Source organism: Scomber japonicus, chromosome 11, assembly GCF_027409825.1.
Source record: "Scomber japonicus isolate fScoJap1 chromosome 11, fScoJap1.pri, whole genome shotgun sequence".
NCBI lineage: Eukaryota > Metazoa > Chordata > Actinopteri > Scombriformes > Scombridae > Scomber > Scomber japonicus.
In genome coordinates, this window is record NC_070588.1 from 11,541,079 (window position 1) to 11,567,385 (window position 26,307).

Sequence of the window (26,307 nt, forward strand, 5' to 3'; positions counted from 1 at the left end):
ATAATGCTATTATTGTACAGTATGATTTGTGTATTTTGCTGCCTTGTGAAGCATTTTGTAACTTGGATTTTGAAAAGTGCTCTAAAAATAAAGTTTATGACTATTATTATTATTATTATTATTATTATTATATTATTATTTGTAGTTCAGCTGCCATTAATAGAGATGATGATGATAATAGAGGTGATATAAGGATGTCTTCTGCGTAGTGAGCTGCTGCCAGATCAGGTAAGTCATGATAATGGCTTCGCCTGGAAGTACTGATGGCTCTAGCTGATGTTTTTCCCAATATATTTTAAGATTTCTTCAGTGCACTCCAAGATGAGCACTTTCACTAAGATGCTCAGTAGAGGCTTTCCTGTTATCCAAAACGAAAATTAGAGTTCTGATGAAACAGAATTGCTGTTATTATATTAGAAGTCCGAAGTTATTTTCCTCCCAGGGCAGCAGTGGCTCAGGAGGGAGAGCTGTCATCCACTAATCGGAAGACCGGCGGTTTGATTCTGGGCTCCTCCAGTCCACATGTCGAAGTGTCCTTGGGCAAGACACTGAACTCCAAATTGCTCCCAAATGCTGTGTGTAAATGTATGTGTATGTGTATGTGTGTGTGTGTGTGTGTGTGTGTGTCTGTGAATAATTAGATACTCCCAATGAGCTGGATGGCACCTTGCATGGCAACCTCTGCCATCAGTGTATGAATGTGTGTGTGAATGTTCACATGTAGTGTAAAAGCGCTTTGAGTGGTCGAAAGACTAGAAAGGGGTTATATAAATACAGTTACCCATTCCCCCTGTAACAACAAGCAATATTTTTGTTTTATTCTATTTGTAGTTCAGCTGCCACTAATTGAGATGATGATGATGATAATGATAATAGAGATGATTCAAGTACATTTACTTTGAGGAAGAATTTTAAAATGTGTGTCTGTGAAGGATCTTCTGTAGAAGAGAGTTGCTTTGGTTTTGGATAAACTGCAATATTTCTAATCAACATTATTTATGCAGTGTTTTTTTCTGTCTGCTGCATAGTGGGCTGCTGCCTAACAGATTAAGTGAGTCAAAACTGATCAGGTTTTTCCTTTCTGTTTTTTTCAGGCAGTGTTTTAGAAATAGTGTTAGTAAATTGTAAATCAAATTTGTACTTTGTAGTTAATGTCCTTTTTAGTTCATGAATTGATGCTTAAAAACATAAACCCACTGAAATTTGCTGTGAATATTCATGGCACACTGAAAATGAATCACAGTGACGGAAATAACTGATCCTGTTTTTTTTTTGTTTTTTTTCCTGTTGTCCCAACAGGGTTATATACAGTCCAATGATAAAGCCCTCGCAGTAATTATGACAAGAGCAATGGATGAAATGAGATGATGTTACCATAAAGCGACAGAGTCAGCACAGGGAGGGGGTCAGCGTGGACGGCTGATGTGGATGGATTCGACAGCTGACATTCAAACTAAAAAAATCTAATTCAAAACATCTTTATTAATCCCACTAGTGACAATTAGTTGTCAGCAGCTCATTGGACACAGAAAAATACACTAACATACAACAATATATAAACAAACAAATATACAAACAAGCTAAAATTAATAAGAATAAGGCTGTCGTCTATCCATTGTCATAGTAAGACGTGCGTATTTTTATGTGCCACTTTTTAGCCTGCGTCTTCACAACGCCTCTCATTCAACCATTCAGACTTGGAGCAGCCTTGCTCGTCGGGAGTAATTTGGGGTTCAATGTCTCGCTCAATTATTTTTTGGTGTGAGTATTACAGCCTCATGGGGCCCCTAGCATGGCTATAGATTTTTTGTCTTGTTCATTTTCACAGCACACAACTCTGAAGACACACTAATGTGCTCCATGAATCTCTTGAGTAACCATGTGCTTCGAGCATGCCCCGGGTCGACTGTGATGAAGCTGGCTTTTCTTACCCTCCTTCCTGTGATGTGGTGCTGAGTCATCAGGGACTTGAACACAGTAGATCTTCCTGGTCTGGATCCCCCCTCCGCACAGAGTACTGATATTAGCCAGCCGCTGGTGCTGCTTGCTCAGTAAGGGAGCAATGCGACATTCACCCCAATCAGTGGTCCTCCACACATACCTGACAGAGCAAACACACACACACTTACATAAATACATAAATAATGTTAACAAGCACATGCAAGTTAAATTGAGTAACTGTTGAAGTAGCTGTTTAATATGTCTTAGGAAGTACAATGTCACATTTGTCTATTTTCAGGAGGAAAACTTCAGATCATCCAAAATAAATGGTTAAATGACTGTACTTAAACAGGATAAAGTATCAGTATACACACAGCAGTCGCACAAAGCGAAAGACACATTAGCGAGAGCAGTCTCTGGCAAGATCCTCTCTCAAAATATGTCAGGGGAGTCGATGCATGATTATTTTGATTTCAAAACTTCTGAACAAATGTTTGGTTTCAACTATGAAAAATGCAGTGGTGCAGAAAGCAATAATATTCAAGTTTACCAAAACAACAGCCTGTAGTAATCTATCAAATGCTTAATTTCCGTAATGAGTTTTCCCTAATCATGTAAATCCTCTGCTCTGAGGCACTCCATGTAGATTTAGCAAATAAAACAAAATCTACCAGCAGGGGAAATAATTCTCTATTGACTGCTTTGTTTACTGCATGTAATATTAGCCAAAGCTTATCTTAACTCAAACAGCCCTAAAACAATGAGGTTCTGTCAAACAATGGTTGCCTTGCATGTCATGTCCATTGAGTCAGGAACCCCTAATGCTTCATGAGGTTATTTTGAGTGTCAGAAGATAATTGAGGTAATGACAAAACAAACAAACAAACAAATGTGCAAATAATTTAATAGTGAAATCATTCCGAGTTGAAGCCTCTAGGCTTTCTCTCATAATCGTTCAGGTGAAAACACCCAGAGAAGCTAAATTAAAAATCACCATTTGACATTTTATGCATAAACATCTGCATCAGGAGTTTACACATGAACAGAACTTCTGTGTCTGAGGACTATGAGCTCAAAATGAGATGACAATCATCACTATTAAGGATTACCTGGGGCAGTGTGGAAGTAAATCTCCAATGATGTTGCAAGCTTCTTTTTCCTCAAGGGCAGGACAACGTTTACCCCCGCCGACTGAGATCTGCGTCATGATCCGTGACCGGAGGCGGTAACCAGGAGACAGGTCGGTGGACCGGCAGGTCTTAGAGCAGGTACTCCAAGATGACCAATCAGATGTCTGGCACTCTTTGGGCATCACACATGCCTGGAAGGTCAGGGGGGAACTGTCCTTGGTACAGAGACTGCAGATTGAGAAGACAGAGAAATTAAAGTAACGGTGGGAAAAAAAGAGAATACAGCAAACACGAAAATGCTACATTACTGACGCATCAAGGAAACTGTCATAACATACCTTTAGAGAATAAGGTTACAGAGAGTGGGAGTGAGTGGAGCACACGTATGACAGATGAGATGTGTGGTTTGGATTTAAATAGATGAGGCTTTTATTAAGAAAGGCGGACTCCATCGTGAAAAATACCATCTACTTAGAGATCCTACACGTGGATATCTTGACTGACTGTTAAAAAGATGACCTTTGCAGCTGCCATTCCTTCAGTACATGATGGCATGTACAAGAGCTATTATACATCATAATGACACAGGTCTGCGACATTAAGTTAGCCTTTTACAGAAATGGTACAAAGAGCTGATATGCTCACTTAAAAATATAAAACAAGTGGATTAGTCATGCAATTATAGTTTCCATTGTTTAATTTGGACAATTTAATTAGTTAGGTTATTAAGATGTGAGTGCAATGCTCATTTTAGAATTTTACTTTGTAATTAGGGTGTAATTAGAAAAACAGAATGAAGCAGAACTCAGGTGGGAAATCTATATTCAAAAGTTCCAATCCCAGTTCTGAGTAAATACCATGCTAATCAGTCACTGTACAGTAAATGGTCCCTGCACAGTCAAGCCATAAAGCCACTGAACCTGCATTGCCGGGACTAATAATATGCAAACCCAGAACAAGACATCTACTTTTAAGCCCCTGCAGTCAAATGGCACAGGACAAACAAAAATGACATGATACTTGGCAATATCAAAACATTTAAGAGGATACTGTTGGGTTCTGGTTTTGATACCATAGTTTCTATAAATGGCAGTCACTGATTGATCTAAAGAGTCGGCTAATGGTGTCACTTTACGTCAGGTAGACGGCATAGTGGCATTTAGTCAATATTGTATACATGTAATGATTTTCTCTCTCCTTGAAGAACAGAAAATAGAGTGTTTATTACTGTATGTGTAGGTATGCATATGTGTGTGTGAGTGTGTGTGCATGTGTGTGTGTGTGTGTGTGCTTGCCTTCTGTGGGAACATGTGCAGAAAAAATCCATTCTTATCAAATCCAAATACCAGAGCTAGCTCAAACGGCAGGGACAGGAGGGGAGCAGCACTTGACATTTACCACAATAGTACCTCACTGCCATGCTAATATGCTGGTGAAACAACATCTCTAACATAATCTATTTATAATTGAATAAAAAAACCACTGTCAATAAAAAACATTTTATTTCACTGAATACACCTCAGCTTGTAGGAAAGACCCACTGGGATCATGAACGGGGGTGACCATTGATCTGGTCCCTCTCATGTTACAACACAACACCATAAAATCAACTCTATTAAAACCATTTCACCTGACAGACAGCTACCGAGCACTCTTTAGATTTCACCTCAGATGCTACATAAATGTAGAAAGTGATGACAAGACAAATCTGGTTATCTGTACAAACTACACACCAGCACTTTCTCCACAGCCACCTTGCTTTCATTTTCATCTCAGGTTTGTTTTGGACGTTAAGAAATACCTCATTTTTCACTGTGTGTTTATTTCTCATCTATTCATCTTAGGTTTTCAGTCTCACAGTAGATGCAGTGCCTTACATCACTCGTAATTGGCTTACCTCAGCATAGCATTCTTGCCATCGCTCCGTGTGCAGCGGACTTGTCGTGTCTGGTAGCCCACCTCTAGTTCCCATGACATGGGGTACTTGTTGTGGGCGTGGAGATGGCGGTGCTTGTGCTGGTGCTGATGCTGATGCTGGTGGTTGGGATGGGACTGGTGGTGAGATGTCTGTGTGTGCAATGTGACTGTATTGTTCTCTTTGGAGCTGACGCTGAAGTCCACGGTGGTCCTACCACTTAACATGGTATCCTTATGATGTGGTAGTCTGCACTCACTCCAGGCCCCAACTTTAAGGCTGTACTGGTACTCGCCCTCCCCAGCAGGGCAGTCAACAGGGCCAGAACAAGTCCTGGTCTCAGTCAGATTGGGGCAATTTTCCCCTCCAAACATTGGTGTGGCCAGGACATGTCGAGTCCGATGCTGCAGGCCAATGCCACAGGTCTTGCTGCAGCTTGACCAGGAGGTGAAGTCTGAAACCACACAGTCCTGGGGACAGGGGATGAGGCATGCCTGCTCCATAGGTGGTTTCTGGGAAAAGAATTCACATATCCTCGAAGTGACTGTGGTGCGGTTTGAAGTGCGTACACAATGGACTTTGCGCCTCTGGATACCATGCTGTGCTGTGACACACTCAGCCGTCCTCAGCTTAAGCTCATTGGAAAAGAAAGGGACAAGAACGCACCCCCCCCACTCAGACAGTTCCCACTCAAAGAGGTCCTGGTGCCAATCGCAGACCTTGAAGCAGTGGCGTCTGCTCTCAGGCTTGTGGATGTGATGACAGTGAGAGTGGTGGGTTGTCCAGCCCTCTGTGTGGACACACCATATTGTTCTGGTTTGAACTCCACCAGAACCACACTCCTCCCCGATACAATGACCCCACTGGCCTGCAACCAAGAAAAGACACATGGACAGGGCATTTTCATTAAAAATTGAAGCAAAAAAAGATGATTTAAATTGCAGCTATCTGGCAGCTTGCAATCAAGCAAAATTCAAGGCTACTCACTTAACCTCCATGATTGCTTTATTCATGAACAGAGGAAGAAAGGAACACAAAGTAATCAAACCACAGGCAGACATCAATATAAAAAAAAGTGTGAGGTTAGTTTCTTGGTCACAAAGGACTAGATTCAATTGGATTCTGGATCCTAAACTGATCAATACCATAGGCTTACACAGCCTAGGATATCGATCAGCAGTGCAACCACAGCTGCTATTTGATCAAAATTATATAGACTCTTTAAGTCTGGCTTAATAAAGTCACCTCTTCAACAGTGAAAGCATGTTGTCTGAATTTATACACTGTACGTGGGAGGTTACTATAGATCCTTTGAACTAATGAAATAAGACTTACATTCATTAAAACTAACCTAAGCTAACCAAAGACATGATATTTGGCTGTGGTCTGATTCTTCTGCTCACTCACACTGTGGATTGGAGTTATCTTAATGTGCAATTACTAGAGCTGGCTGGAATAATTTTAGAATACAATCAAGACAAAAGACCTGCTGCAAAAAGAATTCCAGTAGCAAAGGGATTACTTTCTGTAAACGAGAAGAAGCTTATAATAACGTAGGGCTGCCCTTTATGGAGTCATTTTCAATGCACAGAGAGTACAGAGAATTTTTTTCTTACTTCTTAAATATTGATGGCTTTAGGACCTGCAAAAAAAAATCCCAGTTGAAACTGGCAGTTTATGCACCTACAACGAAGTAACTAAGTTAGGCTACACTCAATAAAAGCACAAAATCCTCTTTATACTCCTGTCGAAAATGCTCAGTCCAATAAATTTCACACGCCGTTCAGTTATGAAAGAGAGTGGCAACTACATTTTCAGGTATTCAACATCATATCAGAGCAGTGATGTGGTTGATTTCTGCAGCGTGAAACAGAACCTAACTTGGCTGTCACTACTTGGTAACATCAAAGTACATATGACTGAAGCACAGTAGCAATAAGTAATTTTCCACTTTTGACAAACAGTGGAAAGTAGAGGTGGTCTGTGGTCAGAGAGGGAGGAATATTGCTGATACCTCTTTGCTGCTGTGAAAACGTGCTTAAGCTTCAAATTGGAGCCTGGAATGTACTACTTATACAAACTCAAGCTGACCGCAGCCTGTATTCCTATGAAGATGGAAACGAAAACTCATACCATTTTTAGAATACATGTTGAAAAACTATATATATATATATATATATATATATATATATATATATATGGGGTAAAGAGAGAAGGTCCTGAATTCCACAGGCTGTCCGTGTTCATAGTCACCAACTCTAAATTGCCAATATGTGCACATGGTTGATGGATTGATGCAGAATGGACAAGAACAGTGTACAAGGTGTATGCTTATGTGTATGTGAACAGCTATCAGACTCTGTTGCTACACACAGTGTTCACATATCTATTTGTTGTAAAATATACAACACAAATTGATATTCAGTCTCATAAATACATCTGTCAATTCCAACACTGACACTATGAACATATTGTAGCCTAACGCAGTTTGGTGATGGCACGGCTAAGGTTTTGGGCCTGTTAGGTAAGAGTAAACTTGGAAATTAAAAATTCACAGAGAGATTGTAATTCTTTTTTTTTTTTATGGATTTCAGCCATTGATAGTATCTGCTGAATATAAATGCTCATTTTGTGGAAGACTTTCATTAGAATATTAGGTTCCTCGTTTCAATATGCCCACAAATTGAAACCACAATGTGCTATGATACTGCAGGGATAATTCTGGTGTTAATATCTGCAGAATGTCTGTATTTAAAATAGGTTATCAAAAAGGGTAATTAAATTACAATTTAATAAAACGCTGAATTAATTTCTGATTATTTCAAAAAACTGTTGAAAAACTGATGTTTGCTGTTAATTTAGTTTTTGACCTTTTTTCCTCATTTACAAAAGGAGTAAATCAGAAAGAGAAAATGAAATCAATTTGCTGATATGACGTGGTTATCTATCAGTCGCGTTCACTCATCTAGTTATTCTGCCACATGCTATGAAAAGAATAATTTGATTCATTTCTTCTAATTGGAATTAAATTGATGTAATAATGAGATCCTGCTGCTTCCTAAATTGCTTTCGAATGACAGCGCACTGAAATAGTTTAATGCTTTTTCGTGACAAAGAAATGTGTTGTTAACACTTTGTTCCCTGGCCAATCATTGACATGACAACAGTGCTTTGAAACTGTTGCTCTCTGCTTAAGGGGGCAATATTTCAAACTGCTGAATTGTTTCATAGTTCATCGGAGCACATCATTGAGTTTATTCGTCTTGGCTTTGCAGTGTTAATGGGGACTTACAATGTAACTCACATCATTATGTTCATGGGATCTTCTTGTCCTGTGTACAAGACAGTTTTAAAGCAGGTACAATATATTAAAATGTCTAAGCTCAGGGGATAAGGAATCACAATCACAATTTAGATTTTTTTTACACTGGAAAGCAGAATAATTGCTTTTTCCATTGGGTTAATTACTGGAATCAGATACAGTTGAACATGCAGATAAACATAAATAAATGCAAGCAAACATGACCATACTAGTTTCAATGACTGATTCTGCAAGGAATAAATACTGTCATTACAATAATTATCATCCTTTTGTCTTCATTCACGCTGCAGCTGAAAGTGGCCAAGGTCAGACCTCCCTCCCACAATATGCGTGCTCGGCATACACAACAAAAAGTCTATTCTTTTTCAATTCCAATCCTAATAATATGGATCAAATGTGTCTTGTATCAAACAATTAACATTGTCATGTGTGAGTGTTGCAATGACACTGAGCAATTATATTATTTACTTTTAGGAAGTTGTTATTTTGGCTTTTAAGAGTATTAACATGTTATGCAGGGAAGGCAAAATGACTTAAGAGGGGATGGAAAAAATGGAGGCTTGGATAGTTGTACTGAATGCAGCCACCTGATAACTAATGAGCAAAACCAATGGCTTCCCATGGATTTCTTTTCTTTTTTTTCCTTTTAGGGAGGGAGGAGCGGTTGCTCTGAACACTATTTGGCTACATTAGCCCAAAAGGCCATTTGAAACTGGAGGTTAACTGTTTTGCATAGACTACCTTGAAAATGAACTGCATAAAACATGACGCCACACTAAAGTAGCTGAAAATCCAGAGACACGTGTCCCCCAACTGAAACATTTTCTGACTTTTTTTTTTTTTATTGTCAAAAGTGGACCTTCAGCAGTGAATGCGCCATTGACGACCCTGATGATTTTTTTTTAAATGCAAATATAATATAGTAATATTTACATTAAATAATAAATAAGACGTAGTAAGATGATGTGAACTGCCAGGTTATTTGTTTACATCCTCAATGACACTTGAAGCGCTTTGAACAGGAGAGACATGTTTGTTTCTGTCAGAAGAGAGAAGAGGCTATAAAAAAATCAGGCATGTCACTAAGCAGTGAGAACATCTACCTGTATAAAATAATTTTAATTGAAAACAAATATCACTCAAAAAGTGGCAGTAATACGATCCACATCCACAGTCCTGCTTGGTGCTGTGATTAAAGAGACTTTCTCAATTCCGTCAAAGTTGAAAAGACCAAAACGCTTGAATGTGTTACTCCCTAAAATAGACATGAAAGGCCGTCGACAAAAAAAAGATGTGAGTAACAATTCATAGTTGAGCATAAAGACCTTCAGTGTCAAGACAGCGCATGCCATTTCTGTTTTCGTGACACAGTGCATTGCTCTTGTGGTCACTGATGGCTCCCTTTCATGATAACGACTCCTTCATCAGCAAGACCACCTTTGGTGCTGTTTTCAAACTGTGCCAGGATATGTGTGCGTGATTTATGGAGGTGTGATTGGGAGTGATTCGGCTGCCGGGGGAGCCAGCAAACACAAGCACTAGTTCATCTCCTAAGCTCTGAATAATCACTCTCTCGATCTGTCAGTATCAGCATCTGTCAGCCCCTCAGGAGGAACCAGTCGCCCGTAGCTCCTTCATTCCTGTTGCACTTAGTCGCCTTGCTTACACCTCCGGGGGGCTGTGGTACCCCTGGGGCTCCTGCGCTATATTTACTATTCCATTTATGTCCTGGCATAAGGAAGAAAAGAATTGGTAAAAAAAAAAAAGGCAGAGCAAACTATACTACAATACTAGAAAAGACAGAAATTAAACTCAGCCGGTGTACCGTGACTGAACAAATATTCTCTTTTTCAGCAGTGTTCAGTTGAACCCTTAAGTTGGACAAATGATAGCAACACAATACGACAGTAACAAGTAAAAAAGCAATCTCCACGATGCCCCGAAACCAGACAGACGGAGACAAAGAGGAAGCAAACAGCAGAGCAGTAAACTGTCTCCTAAACAGCAACTAGAAGCACTGTGTCAAAAGAAAACTGCTCTGTTAAATCTTTCGCTTCTCGGGTCCCTTTAATTACATTTGATAAAAGCTCCACAGAGTCCAGTCAGTAAAAATATACAGTATGTACAGGATTTCAATGCTCAAAAAAAAAAAAAAAAAAGATGACATGTTTTAGCTTTTTATGCAGTTTCAATGTGTCACGAGGATGAGATATAAAGCTTTTTTATGCATTTATTGATCATATTGATCTGTGTCTCAATATAGTGCACTGTCCTGAGCAGTTTAGCATTTTAGCTCGAATCGAATTAGAAATACATCAGTTCTGGAGAGCACTCTGTTAGCAATATTCAATACTGAAACTTAAACAGAGCAACAGCACTATATTTTGATTAGGTGTTTATCAGTATGAGATTCCCTTGGTTTCACTTCACTACAGAAACAATACATTTATGATAGTACACGTAATTAAAATTGGAGCCAAACATTATGAGGCACATATGTTTTTCCTCTCTCCAGTGAGGCTTTTTTGTACATTTTCCTCACAAACATCTGCTAACTTCAACTCACCATCCATCTTCAACTTCTCTGCCAGAGTTAAGTTTAAATCTTTAGATACACGAGTCCTTTGTCACAACACTTTTTAATTAAATGATATCTATGCTACTGAGCCTCATTATGCACAGCACCGTTTCCCATGCCACACTTCCATCGCTTGTAATTTATGAGCAGCGAGGTGCATCCTCAATTACAACATTCATATAAGCAGAAATCATCAGATTATCACCAAGCAGTAAACCCATCTCCAGAAGGCCCGAATCAGCTCATTTTAGTGTTTACGTGCTGGAATGGGAGGAATTTGTGAAATGTGAGCAAAAGAAGTTAAAAGTCATTGCCAGGAGGGAAAAAATCACAAAGCAAATTAAGTGACAAAAACACTTGTCACCTGTGGCTAAATAGAAGGTTTGTGTGGTGATGAGCAGCTCCAGTGAAAAGTCTGACCTTCCTGCTTGAATATAAAATATATATTTGCATAAATACTGAATGTGAATGGATAAATGCTGAAATGAATGCATGTAGTATTAGAGTTTTAGTTTGGCAGTGGTACTTCTTTGCAGCTTGCATTATCCCAAGGCAAAGCATCAAATGCAGCTTCAATATCCCACACTAATGAATTACGTACCCTGGGGCTGCAGTACTATGCACATGGGCCTGATGGGCTTTTGTGAAAAATTAGCATTCAGCCCTACAGCATCAGTGCCAGACCTACTTGAATGCCTAATCACTAACTGAATGGCCAGCAATATAAACAAGACAACAGTAACACATGCTGCCCATTGAGTGAGGTAATCCCCACTACAGACAATCAGTAACTAATAGGAAAAAAATCACTGTAATGCAAACCCCTCTTCAGCAAAACTGCACATTTAAAATGCCAAAGAGTGCCAGTGAGACTCATCATTTCATCCCATTAATGAAAATACGATCATGGTGTTAAAAACAGTGTGGCAAACTTGCAGGCAGAAAAAACGCACAGACTGCAACTGATCTCAGAGTCTCTGTATATCCCAATTTCACCAGGTGTGTTAGGTTTGACCCTTAGCTGGCTTTTGATGACCATATAAGACATCGATTCTATCATCTCAAAAACATCTCTATACTCTCTCTAATCCTGTCAAAAATACAGAGAGACTTGTACATGCATTTTTCTTCTCAAAACTGGACTACTGCAATGCGCTCATCACAGGAATCCCTGGCAGGAGCATCCAAAACCTCCAGTACATTCAGAACAGCACTGCCAGGATCCTGATGAGAGTGCAAAAACATAAACATATAACACCAATTCTGTTTTCATTGCACTGACTCCCTGACTTCTTCAGGATTTGCAACAAATCCTGCTACTCATACACAAATCCATCAACAAACATGCACCTCCCTACCTACAAGAACTGATCAACCATAAACCTCCACACTGGTTCAGCGGCCTTCCTAAGCATCGAAGTCCAGCACAGATCCCAATCTCTTTCATTGTATTGTGTTCTGTAATATTAATGCTGTAGATCTTTAATTTTCACTCTGAATGAAACGTGTGGTGTAATTAAATGTATATTATTCATTATTATTATGAGTTTAGTTCAAAGATGTAGTCTCACACCCTGGACAAACCATAATGCAGGACCTACAAGCTCCTCTACTCTGATTTATCTCAAATCAATATTGTGGTAAATCATGAAGAGGATCATTTTAATACCAGCATGAAGACTTCTAAGTGAATAATCAATCGTCTTTAGTCAGTATTAGCATGACTCCTTCAGAGAGTTACCACACAGTGAGGTAAGGACAGTATTTAATTAACACAGCAGTCACATAACACAGTTAGGTAGACCCTCCAGCAGTAACAGAGGTCATGAAGAAGCATTGCCCTCTCTCATATTAAACACTGGCTGTTTTCACTTCAGCCACAGCAAAACAAACAAAGCAGTGCAGTATCAGGCTGCGTAATTAATCCAATCAAAACTGTAATCTTGATCCATGCTTACATGCAACTTTAATCATTTGAAATGGCATTTGAGCAGTTTTTGGTATGATAACTAAGTGCTGGAGTAGCACTGTGCTGCTGGTGATCAGTATGTTGCTGACAGTCACCATGTACAAACATACTGGCAGTCAAATGATGAATGATATCCAAAACAAGTCCCTCGACCACAACACAGAGCTTTTCTGATTCAGACATTCATAATAATGATTATTCACTTTCCTGTCCTACAGTACAGCAGTGCCTCAGGACAATAAAGTATACCTACATGATGAATGCATGAAGGTAAAGATAGATAGAGTATGCATGCTCTGTTGTCCAGAATGTATTTGTTGTTTAAATTTCATGAATCTTTTTAAAAATGATCAAACAAAAACTAGTTGAAACATTTAATACCTGTTGTGAATTAAGGGAGACTTAAATACCCACTAATGTAGACTGTAGACAAGACTACAAAAATAAATAGTCACCAAGCTCAAAAAGTTTCAACTGTTCAGATGACTGTCTGCATACAGATGGAGCATGAGTTTGTATTTTCTTTTTGACACATTATTTCCCCTGGTCATTACTCATGTCCTATTTGTTTTTACTCTGTATATTTAACTTGCCCACATTGGCTGTCAGAAGCTATCAAATCGTTGTTGTTGAAAACACCCAAACCTTTCTGTTAAGTCAAAAGAAACAAACAAGAAAAGTTGGGTGGATAAATAGTTGAAAACCGTCTGACATCTGAGATAATTTACCTGGGATTCCATGCTTTCATAAAAGATATTGAAGTTTTGGCAAAAAATGTGGTGCTTAATTGTAGGTTTGCCTGTTGCCTCTGTGTGCTAAAATAACTATATAATAACTCATCTGGGGATATTGTGACACTAATAAATACAGCTTAATAAGTGGTTTAAACATGTAGCTGAACTGAACATGTCTGACTACTAATGCTGCTTCACCTGACAACTTTTCAGGTGTCACTTAACATTAAATAGCTGTTATTAGTTGAATAATTATGGGTAGTTTTTTGTTATGTTTAAGTGTGCCAACACAGCTTGGTTAAGGTCCAGTTAGGCCTAGGCACAAAAACCACTTGGTTAGGGTTATTGAAAGATCATGGTTTGGTCAAATTGCCCAATTTGTCGGCAAAAAATGGTTGCAAAATGGTCCCAAAGTCTCGAAAAAAAAAGAACCATTTTTGTTGGTTGGAATGGTGAATAAGCAGTGGTCTCACACAGTGATCTTTGCTACTTTTGCAATGCTTTACAACCTTCTAACAGACTTCCCACACCACATCTTCCTAACATATAAATGAGTTCATAGAGATGTGTTTTGACACCTCACAGTATGATAAGTATTGGGCGGTTGCTGCTGGCAGGTTGGACTGAGAGCCTTATGGATTCCTTCCCTGGAGATCACAGCACCCTAGATCACACTATCAACATCTGCAATTATTATTATAAAGTACTGATAGAGATAAGGTGGCAACAGTGATGAGAGTTTTAATGATAGTTGCTATCACATTGTCATTGTCATACACTGCCCCTCTCATACTTAACATGGTATGCCTTCATGTATAAACATCAGCTATTGTATTATTAACAAACTAGTATACTCTGCATATCACAGCAATTATTTCTTTTCTTTTTTTTTATAAATAACTTTAAAAATGATGATTGAAAGAGGTGATGTTCAAAACTGTTAAAGCTGGGATTTTAGTTCAACATGTTGTCAAATGGTGTTCATGAGTATGTCAACACAAGACAACAAGGTCTTCATTATTCTACACTCAGGTTTTACATTAAATCCCATTTGAGTGACATTTCTATTTTTCCTTAAATGTGATAATTACATGATCTGCATTCCCACTAAAAAATATTCTCATTCTTTTATCTTGATAGTGAAATGAGTGTTTGACTACAGTAACTCGTCGTGGGAGACCTGGTAGTTCACTTACAAAGCAGATATTGTATTTCCTCTAAGGCATCCTTTATTCACATGGATCCAACTTTGATTTTAAGCTGGGAAACTCCTGTGAGGCTTCTGTGAGAACCAACGTGTTTACTGTACTTGGTTCAGTATCACTTTAAGACATGATGATCACAGCGGGGGCCCAGCTAAAGGTGTCCTATACCTCTGCGGTGATCAGAATCTTTTTTTCCGTGTAATTGCTTGTCTTATGTGGCCTCCTCAAGTCCCCGCACTAGCCTGTGTAAAGGTGACAAGTAATTGGATAGGATGTCATTCACTCCCCTGCCTCACTGTCTTACGCTGACCTGGGATTTCTCTCCCGTAAGCACAGGAGCAGAACTAATGGCCATATCGCCTACAGGCAGCAACCTGAGGAGAGGCCCTGGTGTTTTGATAATGCAGGTGAGCAAGGCCACAGTGAGACAGCGATAAAGTGACAACTGTATCTCTGGTAACGCAGAGCAGTCCATATGATATACCTGCTGATTATTGTGGGAACTGTTATTAGGCTTCCTGTGGGGCTTTATGTTAATTCATATTTTCCCCACTGAATTTCAACAAAATATTGAATGTAAATTACTCATGTATTTACAACATAGGATAGTTTCACATTAACCCTGGCACTGGCTAAAACATTTTAAAATATACTACTGAATGATGATGCATGTGAGTTTGCGTAGGTGAAGTGATTGAAGTGAAGTGAATAATTATATTAGCAATGGCTCAAATGACTATATGAGCATGTGAAAGGGGTCACATAATATGACAAACCCACACAATTATCTACCGACTGCAGCTCCTCCAGTTTGTTTCAATCTCATTACTCTCATCAACCCCCTTTTCACCTGGAGAAGGCAGGTATTTTCCTCAAGAGTTGGTTGAAGGCAAAACATAGTTACGAGTGAATATTGAACTATTCACACAGCTTGTTTTGGGCTAAAAATAAATCAATTAATGCTGCTTTTGGGAGCCATTAGCACTAAGGGAAAGCAGCATTTACTATCTCAGGAGTCGGGGCTCCACCCTGACCTCCATATCCTCACTTTTATCTCACCTTATCTCCTGTTTGAAGTAGCCTAATACATCTAAAGAGAACAGCCTCGCTACAACACAATGCTTGACATTACACTCATTACATTATTAAACCTTTGCTTTGGTACAGACAATATGCCAAAGCTCAGAGACCTTTCTTTGTTTTCAGTTTAATAAAAGTATTAATAAGCAATTGTATTTGTTCAACTCTGTGATACAAATGTTCAGCATTTCATTTTTATCAGCATCATGTTACTTAAATAATATCAAAACCCTCCTTGACTGAATTTATTAAATTATGCAAGTAACTCCTCTGATGGTCTGAATGCAGGTTCAAGTGCTGCTCAAATTGTCATTTCTTCTCTCACTGTGTCTCTGAGTGCATGTAAAAGGGTTGTTTGTGCCCTAGATTATTCCTGACTACTCTATCAAAAACATCTTTTAGGTTTGATTCACAAAAGAAGGCATCAGCATCAGAGGTCTTTATATTTCAGTATTGATCTTCTCAGCCCTTCTAACTTCTGCTCACTGCCATTGAAAAGGAATGAAAAGTCATGATTAGACAGGTATCTTTAAAGGCTTCTTTGTCCGCAGGGTTTATAATGTGTCAAATTTATTTTATGATTCAGACTTAAATAAGAGGAATTAGCTTTTCCCTTTAATCATTCGGGAATGGTTCCAGAGTTGAGTTAAGGACAAAATCTATGAGGACCCAGAGCCAAGAGTTTCCCTGACAGAGGGAGTGATTACCTGTGTCAGGTAGCCTGCAGAGTGAGACCGGCAGAGGCTAAATACTTCACCTATCCTCCATCTGTCATTTGTATTCCCTTTGTCCCTCAAGTATTAATCAGATGCTCACTCATTTTATGGTCATATGTGGGAGGTCAAATAAATAATGACTGGGCGAACTGACAGTTCCCAGCATCCCTATCACTATTTATCAAGCTTTTGTCAATATCACCTGAATCATACTGTATGTGACAATAAAAGAAACTATGTGAGTGTTGTAAAATACTTTTGCTTTCCTGTTAGCCAGAACAGCTACAATACTTTTTGTTGTTTGGTATAGACACACAAAAACATTACAGTATGCTTTCAAATGTGAAATTGAAAAAAATCACTCAATGTACTCTAAGTCTGCTATTTGCTGCTGGACATTGATACCCATTTGATCGCCTAAGCCAAAATACACAACCAAAAACAGTCTCTGGCCTATCTTTATCTGGGATCCAAACAAAGTCATCAACCATTGTGCAGCCATGGTAGTTGTTATCAATGAGTCCATTAGAGATGGGCAGACACCTCAGGTTCCATTCCTCTTGGAGACTTATTGGAAAGGACAGAAAACTAATAGATAATTTGGGAGCCCTGATAGTTAGAGGTGTACCTTCCGTCATCTCCCTCAGTTAACACAGAAGACACTTCAGCTGCAGTATGTCCACGTGATCCCAAGCTGAGTTTAATGTATGTATGTATGAGACTGTTGAACCAATTACCATGAAATTTTGTGCAGGCTTTTACCATACCGAGAGGATAAATCCAACTGACTTTATCTATCACTTGACTTTTCCTCTAGCGCCCCCATGAGTTTGACATCATGGTTTTAAATGAAATACTCATGGCATGGATGGATTTCCATTTATTTTATGGGGAAAAAAGCTACAGTCAAATTCAGCAGTGCAGCTTTGGGAAATGTTATTAGGCTTCCTCTGGGACTTTGTGTTCATTCATATTTTACCCACTGAACATGAGCAAAAAGATAAATGTAAAGTACGCATTTATTTCCTTACAACATGGGATAATTTGGCATAAACTCTGGCAATGGCTAAAACATTTTAAATTACACTGTTGAATGATGATGCATGTGAGTTTGCGTAGGTGAGGTGATTGAAGTGAAGTGAATAATTATATTACCAATGGCTCAAATGAATATATGAGCATGTGAAAGGGGTCACACAATGTGACAAACCCACAAAGAATTATCCACCAACTCTGCAGCTCCTGTCATCTCTACCAGACTGTTCTCTCAGATCACTGACTTAGTCCTACAGACTGCAACCCTACTGTTTGGTTCAATCTCACCACTCTCATCAACGTCCTTCACACCTGGAGAAGACAGGCATTTCCCTCAAGAGTTGGTTGAAGGCAAACATAGTTATTTGAAGAGTGAATATTGGACTATTCACACAGGTGGCCTGAAACAGACTCCGAAAATTAATGCTGTCGCTCCGTTTTCTGCTGGATGTGTAAAAGGTGCTGTGTAAAAGACACCGTTTGCTACTGTAACTGTATAGGACATTGCAGTGTTGAATTAAATATCTTGACAAATGTCGGATGGATCATCATGAAATGTGGTACAGTACAAACGCATTGTTATGGATCCCATTTCTTGTCTTGGCAAGACCCGCCCCACTCTGCCTCTGATTGGCTACTACTTGTTGCCTTCTTTGCTTGGGTTGGTTTAGGAATGAGGACTGAGATTGGTTAGGGTAGGAATATCAGTGTAAGCCAATCAGCAGCAGAGAAGGTTGGGTGTTGCCAAGAAAAGCAGTAGGATCCATAATAGCGCGGTACAGACATGTTCCCCGCAAGATGAATTGCAAAGACTTAGGTGAAACCTGGGTTTGTCCTAAACACCATCATCAGGTCAAAATTGTGATTTAGCCAGTACTATAATTTACAATCATATATCTGCAAAACTAATGACACTGACTTCAGTCTCAGCCATATTTTGTGTTTTATTTTTTCCAATCTAGTCATTGTGACAATGTTAACAGGGCAACCACTATTATTATTATTATTCTTGTTGTTGTTATTATTAGTATTTACTTCAACATTACTGGTAAGGTATACTGGTGTTATAAAGCATTGAGCTGTGACAGTATAACAAGGCCATTACCAGGACTAGACACATGCGCCAAACTGCTTCACCTGCGAGTGTTAGTGACAAAAGTGGTGATTCAATCACAAAAAAAGCTGTCAGTCAGCAGTTCAAAGCTTAAAAACTTGTAATGTAGAATATAATCATGGCTTGCTTGATGTAACCCTTGCTATTGAACCCACACCCTTCACTTGTCACACTGTGATACAGCTGTATGTGCGTCAAATCCTTGACTGATTTGCTGCCAGAGAACAAGAGACTTTTTTCATTAGCATCACCATGAGAGCAAAGGGAAGCAACCGCTCAATATAGAATGTCATGTGACTGTGAAAACAATACAGTACTTACGGCATTGTCATCTTCATTCTTGAATGCACATAAAATAAGAAAGTCAGTTATGTAAGGATGGGCGCGCATCAGGGAGAGGCGTGAATGGGATGCATGAATTTTAAACAACGTTAAACCAGGTGCAGCCTGCCCTGAAAGGCTGCTGTCTGGCTTGGATTTTGTGGCTCATAAATCAAAGCAGAAATTGAGACAAGGTATTCACAGCTCTGAGTGGGAAATAAGTATTCACCATATGCACTGTGCTACCGGATTATTAGTTACACCTGTTATAGCATTTCATACAATAGTTGTGCAATAAATCCTACCTTTATGAAGTATTGTACTTCCATCCTTTGTTTACACTGCATAAGTGAGGTGTCATTTTGCTGGCTGTAGTTTGTATTTGGTAATACTTTACTACGTATAGTCAACCCATTCTCATTCCCAGGTCATCAAATACAGACACTTTGTCACACTCCTGGGCATCTCATGCAGACACACAAGGTACCATTTGGCATTTGAATACGTAAGACGTAAAGTGGCTTTGGTTACACCTGTCTCTTTGATGTGACCTGGCATATCTGCAGGGTGTACTTATCTGTCAGATATTGTACACTCATAGGTATCATCTTGGTATAACTGAGATACAGCCGCACAAAAGAATCCACATTTTGAGGTATACTGAGTGTACATAAATCGGGCTACAGTGATATCACCACCAGCAGCATTCGCTTATCATACCGACATGGTAAATAGAAAAGGAACAGTTCTGCATTCATGCTATGGATAACACTATGGAGAGTACTATAGAATATTACAACAGACGAAAAATACTGTATAGGAAACATTTTGCTCTCAATGGAGATCCAAAAGATGCAAGAATAAACCCTGTATGCACTGCAGTCTGAATAACGTCTACCTACTGATACCCAAGCTATGCACACAAAAATTCAAAAATACATCTAGTATATACAATATAAATAAAGTACAATTGCCTTGCAATTTAAAACACAGGCATGAGCCTGTCAATGTATAGAACATTAGAGACCTGTAAAATTGCAAAGCAGTAAGACTTTTTAAGCAACTCCCTAAAGAATTGTTGAACAATATAATAACAAAAAAGGAAATGGCTAGACTTAACTTAGGCAAAAATTGTCACAATGACAACATTAGATCAAACCACACTGGAACAGATATTAATACCTTGAATGCTTTTAAGGAAAATGTGAAAATAGTATAATGTATCATACACCTCCAAGTATCAATTCATTCAAGTAATCAATTCAAATTCAACAACCACACAAGGCAAGGAGAATCAAATTGGTACAAGTCTCAATATTTCAATCCAACATTAGTTCGGTAACAAAGAAATAAAAAGATACCTTGTCAATATTAGCACTTCACAACTCAGTTCAACCTTACAATAGTTTGCACCTGCAAACAAAGTAATACACCATATGAATAAGAGAAATACTCTGTCCACTTATTTAAACCAGTGATGGTTGTGAACAAGCTGCCTTTTAAATGCCTTTTAAAATTCTGATTTGTGTAACATTGTTTATTCCTTCACTTAAAAATCAAAAACATATAATATGAACTGTACAATCAACGCATTTTAAAATAACCTTCACAGTAAATTGATTTCTATTTTATCTGAATATTTCATATACTTTTTAAATTAAAGCAAAATAATATTACATGAATTACAAACTGTAACTGTAAACTGTGTGAACTTATGTTATGTCTTCTGTTTGATTTAAATTAGAAATGATATGCCAATGAAATAAAATACAAAACAACACACAACTCACTCTATTGCTTCAGTAGCCTATTAAACAGTTCAGTCGCTTTACCAGCCACAGAAAAAAAGCAATTAAACACTCTACATGTCCCATTTTTATTAATTTATTTATTTTTCCAGTTTTTTCAAACAACTTTAATTGAGCTTTAACAGTCGGCTAACTGCACTGTTCATCACTCAATGCTAATTGTGTTAGCTCCACGCCCATTCACTTGAACTCGGTAGCTTAACCTAACACCTTGAGGTACAGCGTTTAATTATCTATTTTTACCGTGACTCACCAATTAAGGAGTTCCCCTGTGTCACACTACAAACTTACAGAAAAGTACATGCTGCCATCAGTCTGACTTGACAAGGTTATATTGTGTTTTTACTGTTTTAGCAGATTTTACCTTTCAGCAGCCTGCCTTCAGTGCGCTATATTTTTTTCCCAGCATGGTGAAGTCATGACCCAGCCCACTCTGCCCCTGATTTGCTTACCCTGATATTTTTACCCTAACCTTAACCAATCTCACTCCTCATACCTCTTGCGGACAGGTGCACTCTGATTAGCTAAGACATTTCTGTTTAACTCAGCCATCTCAGCAATGTGTAGTCAAATGTACAACAGAGCACATCTGACCATACCCAGTGCTAATGTTGACTGTTGGAGGTTCAGGAGACATAAACCTAAAACACACTATATACTGTAGTGTGGCGTTACTTTTTAAGATGGATATTCATACTTTGGTATTTTCTTTAACATAAATACACTCCACTTCTCAGAGGATGTCTGAAATGTTTGTAGAAAAACATAAAAACATGTAGGTGTCATATATACATACAAATATAACATTTAAGATAATGGAAAAGTATTGTTTTGGTAGGGTATTGGTACCAAAACTCAGGATATTGTAATCACCAGTATCATAAAAAATCAGATTAAATACCCAGTCAGACTGAAAAAATATTGTTGGAGGCAGCATTGTAATACTGTAGCTCTGGATCACAAAAATCCATGCCTCTCATCTATTTCCAGTGTCATATTCTTATAGAGAAACTGGTCAGAGTATTAAAGCCAGTTATATTTTTGAGAGCACATCTATTTGGAACTCCCACAGATCCCACCTGTTCCTTGTTGAAAATCTGCAACTATCATATAATGGCTGCAAATAATATGTCACACACATTCAAAGACAGTTTGATCATGAAAAGTCTTGAATATCTGTTTCTGATGATGAGGGAGTAGCAGCTGCTACCCCTGTGGATTCCCCTAAAAAAAATACAAATTGTCATTGTACTTTCAGTTGTTCCTCAAAACACTGAGCCCTTCCTTTCCCCAAAAGGAATGCTGAAAACTGCAGCTCATCAGTTTCTACAAACCGCAAAGACTATTTCTGGATCAAGAGTTGAAAAATAAAAATAACAAGACAGCAGTGAACTTGCAAATAAATCATAAGTTATTATCATGGGTCCACTCTTTTCCATTAATCACATTTCCTCCCCATTTAGATTTTCTGTCCTCCTGTATTAAATCCCATTGTACAAATTTAGGTGTTATCCTTGACAACAAGCTTTATTTTGGCGGTTTTGTGATGTCTGTTGTCCAATCTTCCATCCTGCACGCAACACTATAATTAGATTTCTTTATCAGCAACAAACATTGAAACTGTCACCCTTGTTTTTATTACACCCAGTTAGATTACTGCACCTTATATTCTGGTTTAAATCAGTACAACCTGACACCAAAGTGTCAACTAGTCCAGAATGCTGTAGCAAGACTCACTTCTTATAAGATTAAAAAAAAAAACATAACCCCAATTTTAACATTTCAACACTAGCTGCAAGTCTGTTTTAGATTAGATTTTAAGATTTAATTATCACTTTTAGGGCATGTATGTGGTTGGTCCCTGACTTTTTCCCTGACTGGCTATAATGCAATATGAGTCCAGTCTGAGATCCTCCAGGGTCTCTCAGTATTTCTTGGGTTATGTCTAAAACAAGAGGAGACCAGACATTTACAGTCAGGGCCCCTTCATTCTGAAATGACCTGCCAGTTCTGTTTTTTCATTTTCATTGCTTCTGTTTTTAGTGCATCTATTTAACTTAATTTGTCACTGTATAATTTTTAATCGTATTCAATAATGTTATGATTATTCTACTTTGATCTGATATGTCTTGGGTTTATGTCTTTGTAAAACACTCTGCTTTGATTAAACACTTTCCAACCAAAAAGTAGCGTTTAATGTGGTTAAAGCCGGAAATTCAGTAAATCAGTCTGCAATGATCTATGAATGAGGATGATTCATACAGTATCTGTTCTCCACAGCTGTTTATACTGTATGAAAAGCTTCTCCTTCAGTTCATTAAATCCCTACCGCATCTGATGGCAGCAGGACTGATACGTTGATAAATCTGCAGCCTCTGAGAGGTGTCGCACCAGAGCGCAGTGCCATTACACTTGGCCGTGCACTGTTTTTACCTTCATTAAACCATCTGATGACACCAGGCTGCTACAGAATAACCACACACACCAGACTACATACAAAGGTCGGCTATAACTCTCTTCTATTCTGCTTTTTGATGGCGTCATCGGATTAACGGGGCTTATCGTAGCCTCTTTTAAAAGGTTATTTTTAGCAAAAGTAGGATCTCATTTTATATTTAAAACACACTGTAGTGCAAACGCTGATGCATAATATTAATTATTCCACTGTGTGACAATTTACGAGGTGAGATGCATTGCTGAATAATTATTGTTGAAATTGTGTTGATCCAATATAATCATATAAACTGATGAAGTAACTGATGAAAAAAACAACTCCATCTACTGTTGGCTGTTATTTTGTGTTGATGTGTGTTCATGTCGTGATGCTCATAACTGTCCAAATGTAGTCTCAGCTACATATCAACTTACAGTAAGCTAAAATCTTTAATGATATATGAGACTTCTAGGCTTCGATGGGTTAAAGAAAAGTCCTCTATAGTTGATAGTTTTCATTTTTATTTCTCCTCATTGGTGTGTGAATATTGTTGTTGCTTCCCAGGTAGTCTGTTTGTTGAGATTGCATATGCTTATCTGTCCATATACTTGTACAACGAAGCAAGTTAAACATACCCAGGATACATTTTCGTGACCTGGCTTCACTGAACCTAACATTGGCCATCCAGATAACCAGTACTACAAAGCAGGCTATCAACCTTCAGGTTCATGTGAAAGAGGCGAGGCTGTTAATTATGAGCAACATCATCAGAACAATGAATGAAGAAGGCCTACATATAATATGAGATGAAACAGTGAGCTACATGTGGTAAACACCTGTTTTAGGGATGGCAAAAAGTCCTATTCAACAAAGAAAAATGTAAATGACAGCCTGTGTCATACAAAAGAATAAGTTGAAGTTGAAACACTAGAAATATTGTCCATATATTAATAGCTGGCTTAAAATACATGTAGGTATTATTATATGACTTAAGCATAGAGTGTGTATTGCTTGATATTTAGTTGGAAGATGAAGAAACCATCTGAATATGCCACATAAAAAGAAACTTAATAGTAATCCCATACTGTTTCTGCTACTGAAGCAAAGAGTGGGAGAGTCGTTAATGAGTGATGAGGTCTATCTGACCCAAATGTTACATTCATAATCATTGGAGCCAATTAACAGACTTTGCATTATTTTCGAATAAAAAATACAAATAAAATGTTCCAGTTTTATTTCTAGCTATCATCAATTATCATCACACAGTTGTCACATGTTATTCTGAGCTGCAGTGATAAATTCAGAGTGTAAAATCATACACGCTGTAAGCTGTAACTCTGGGGATAAAATAAACTTTGCATTTTAACACAATTAAAATCATCATCACTTTGCAGCTAAAATCATCATTAATGTATGTGTTTAATGTCATCAACAATCTCTCCACTTGTTAGAAGCTCTGCTTTAAAAAATATATTTATTTCTGCTTTGTACTTAAAGTCAGGATGTTTGTTGTGTGGGAATGATGACATTTTATCCAAGTGATCTAATTGGTCAGTGGTAGTGCTGAATCAAAAAAGCAGGCACACAAGACCTACCACTCTGCGCTTATAGATGCACTTGCATGTTAGGCCTATAGCCTATAGCATCTACCTGGGATTGTAAATTTTTGTAAATTGGGATTGCACCGAAACACAGGATCCATCATTACCTACACAGCAGAAGTAATAAAAGATCAAACATTACGCTACAAATCCTAATTAAAAGTTCACCTGGTGTCCTTGATGATGATTAAGTGCTGGGCGTTTGGGGTAGGAAAGTGATGTATGGTGCACAACACATATATTAATTACTTGCTATGAGTGTGTTGTACATTTATTTTTTGCAGGGACAATGCACATTGATCAGCATCACTGTAAATGTTAGTTACGAGGCTAATTTTCATGTATTGTCCCTCAGCCAGATGTTAAATTGAGTTGATCTGGTGAGATGAATGAAAATGACTGTCTAAGGAGGATGGTATCAGAAACTCTGAGAAACACAAGAAGTTATTATTGGCATTGCATTTCCAGGGAGAATCTGAAGTACATTATTAGTTGTAGAATTTGTTCTCTAGTAGCCACGGGAGAGAACATGTCAGCTGCAAATTAGATTGTACATACTATACACAGCCTATTTCTGTTCTAATAATGAGTTCAACTTGTTAGAGTAGCTCTGTGGTTCACTTCATATAGCACCTACGGTCATCTAATGACCACTATGTTCTGATTACCACCAGAAATCTGAGCCCTTTACTTGAACCAATGGTGGTGTTTTAATAATGAATACTGAACAGTGCCATACATACAGAAGCTTAAGATATATAGAAAATACAAGTGTCATTATAGTCAAGTCAAAACCTGTTACTGTTAGAACTGATTAGTGGAGGTAAAATTTAAAGTAATTTAAATATAATTATATGCATTTTTCTATGTATGCATAATGAGTAGCTGGTCAGTTCTGAACAGCTGTTGTAAAATACTGCTTAAGGAATCAGTAACAAAAAGTGATCAGTCTTAAAAAAAAGACAGCCAGCTCAGCTCAAGTATTTCCTGAACGAGCATTGCAGACCTCACTTTACTTGTGATTAGTAGCTTCCTTGGATATTATAATTGTGTCATTGAGTTGCTTCTGCCACTCACTGACTCAGGCCTCATGCTGCCAAATCAAATAGTCTGAGAGCAAAAGCCACCAGCACCCTTTTTCCATTGCTGTCTGTTTATCATTGCTGTGTGGTGTTCTCTCCCCTAGTTACATCTTATTGAAATGCAACTTTGTGAGTGCCTCATTTAAATCTCTGTGAACTGCACTCCCACTTGAGTTCCACACAAGTTCAACATTACAACTACAGGGTTATGAAATTCAATAATAATCTTTTCAACAGAATTCAGGGTAAAGTCACTTTGCTGAGATGAAACATTATAAAACCATTTGTGCCAAACCCCCTAAGGAGTTCTGAAGATTAGCAG

General features: G+C 38.2%; 1 protein-coding gene across 1 annotated transcript in view; it reads right to left on the minus strand.

Moving 5' to 3' along the window:
- The window catches only part of thsd7ba (thrombospondin, type I, domain containing 7Ba), a 142,426-nt gene that overhangs the window by 104,848 nt on the left and 11,271 nt on the right, over positions 1 to 26,307 (minus strand). Inside the window, exons 2-4 of the mRNA XM_053328594.1 lie at positions 4,969 to 5,854; positions 3,051 to 3,299; positions 1,932 to 2,101 (exon numbers count right to left, since the gene is read on the minus strand). Of these exons, the coding sequence (XP_053184569.1) occupies positions 1,932 to 2,101; positions 3,051 to 3,299; positions 4,969 to 5,854 (1,305 nt within the window). The remainder of the gene's footprint in view (positions 1 to 1,931; positions 2,102 to 3,050; positions 3,300 to 4,968; positions 5,855 to 26,307) is intronic.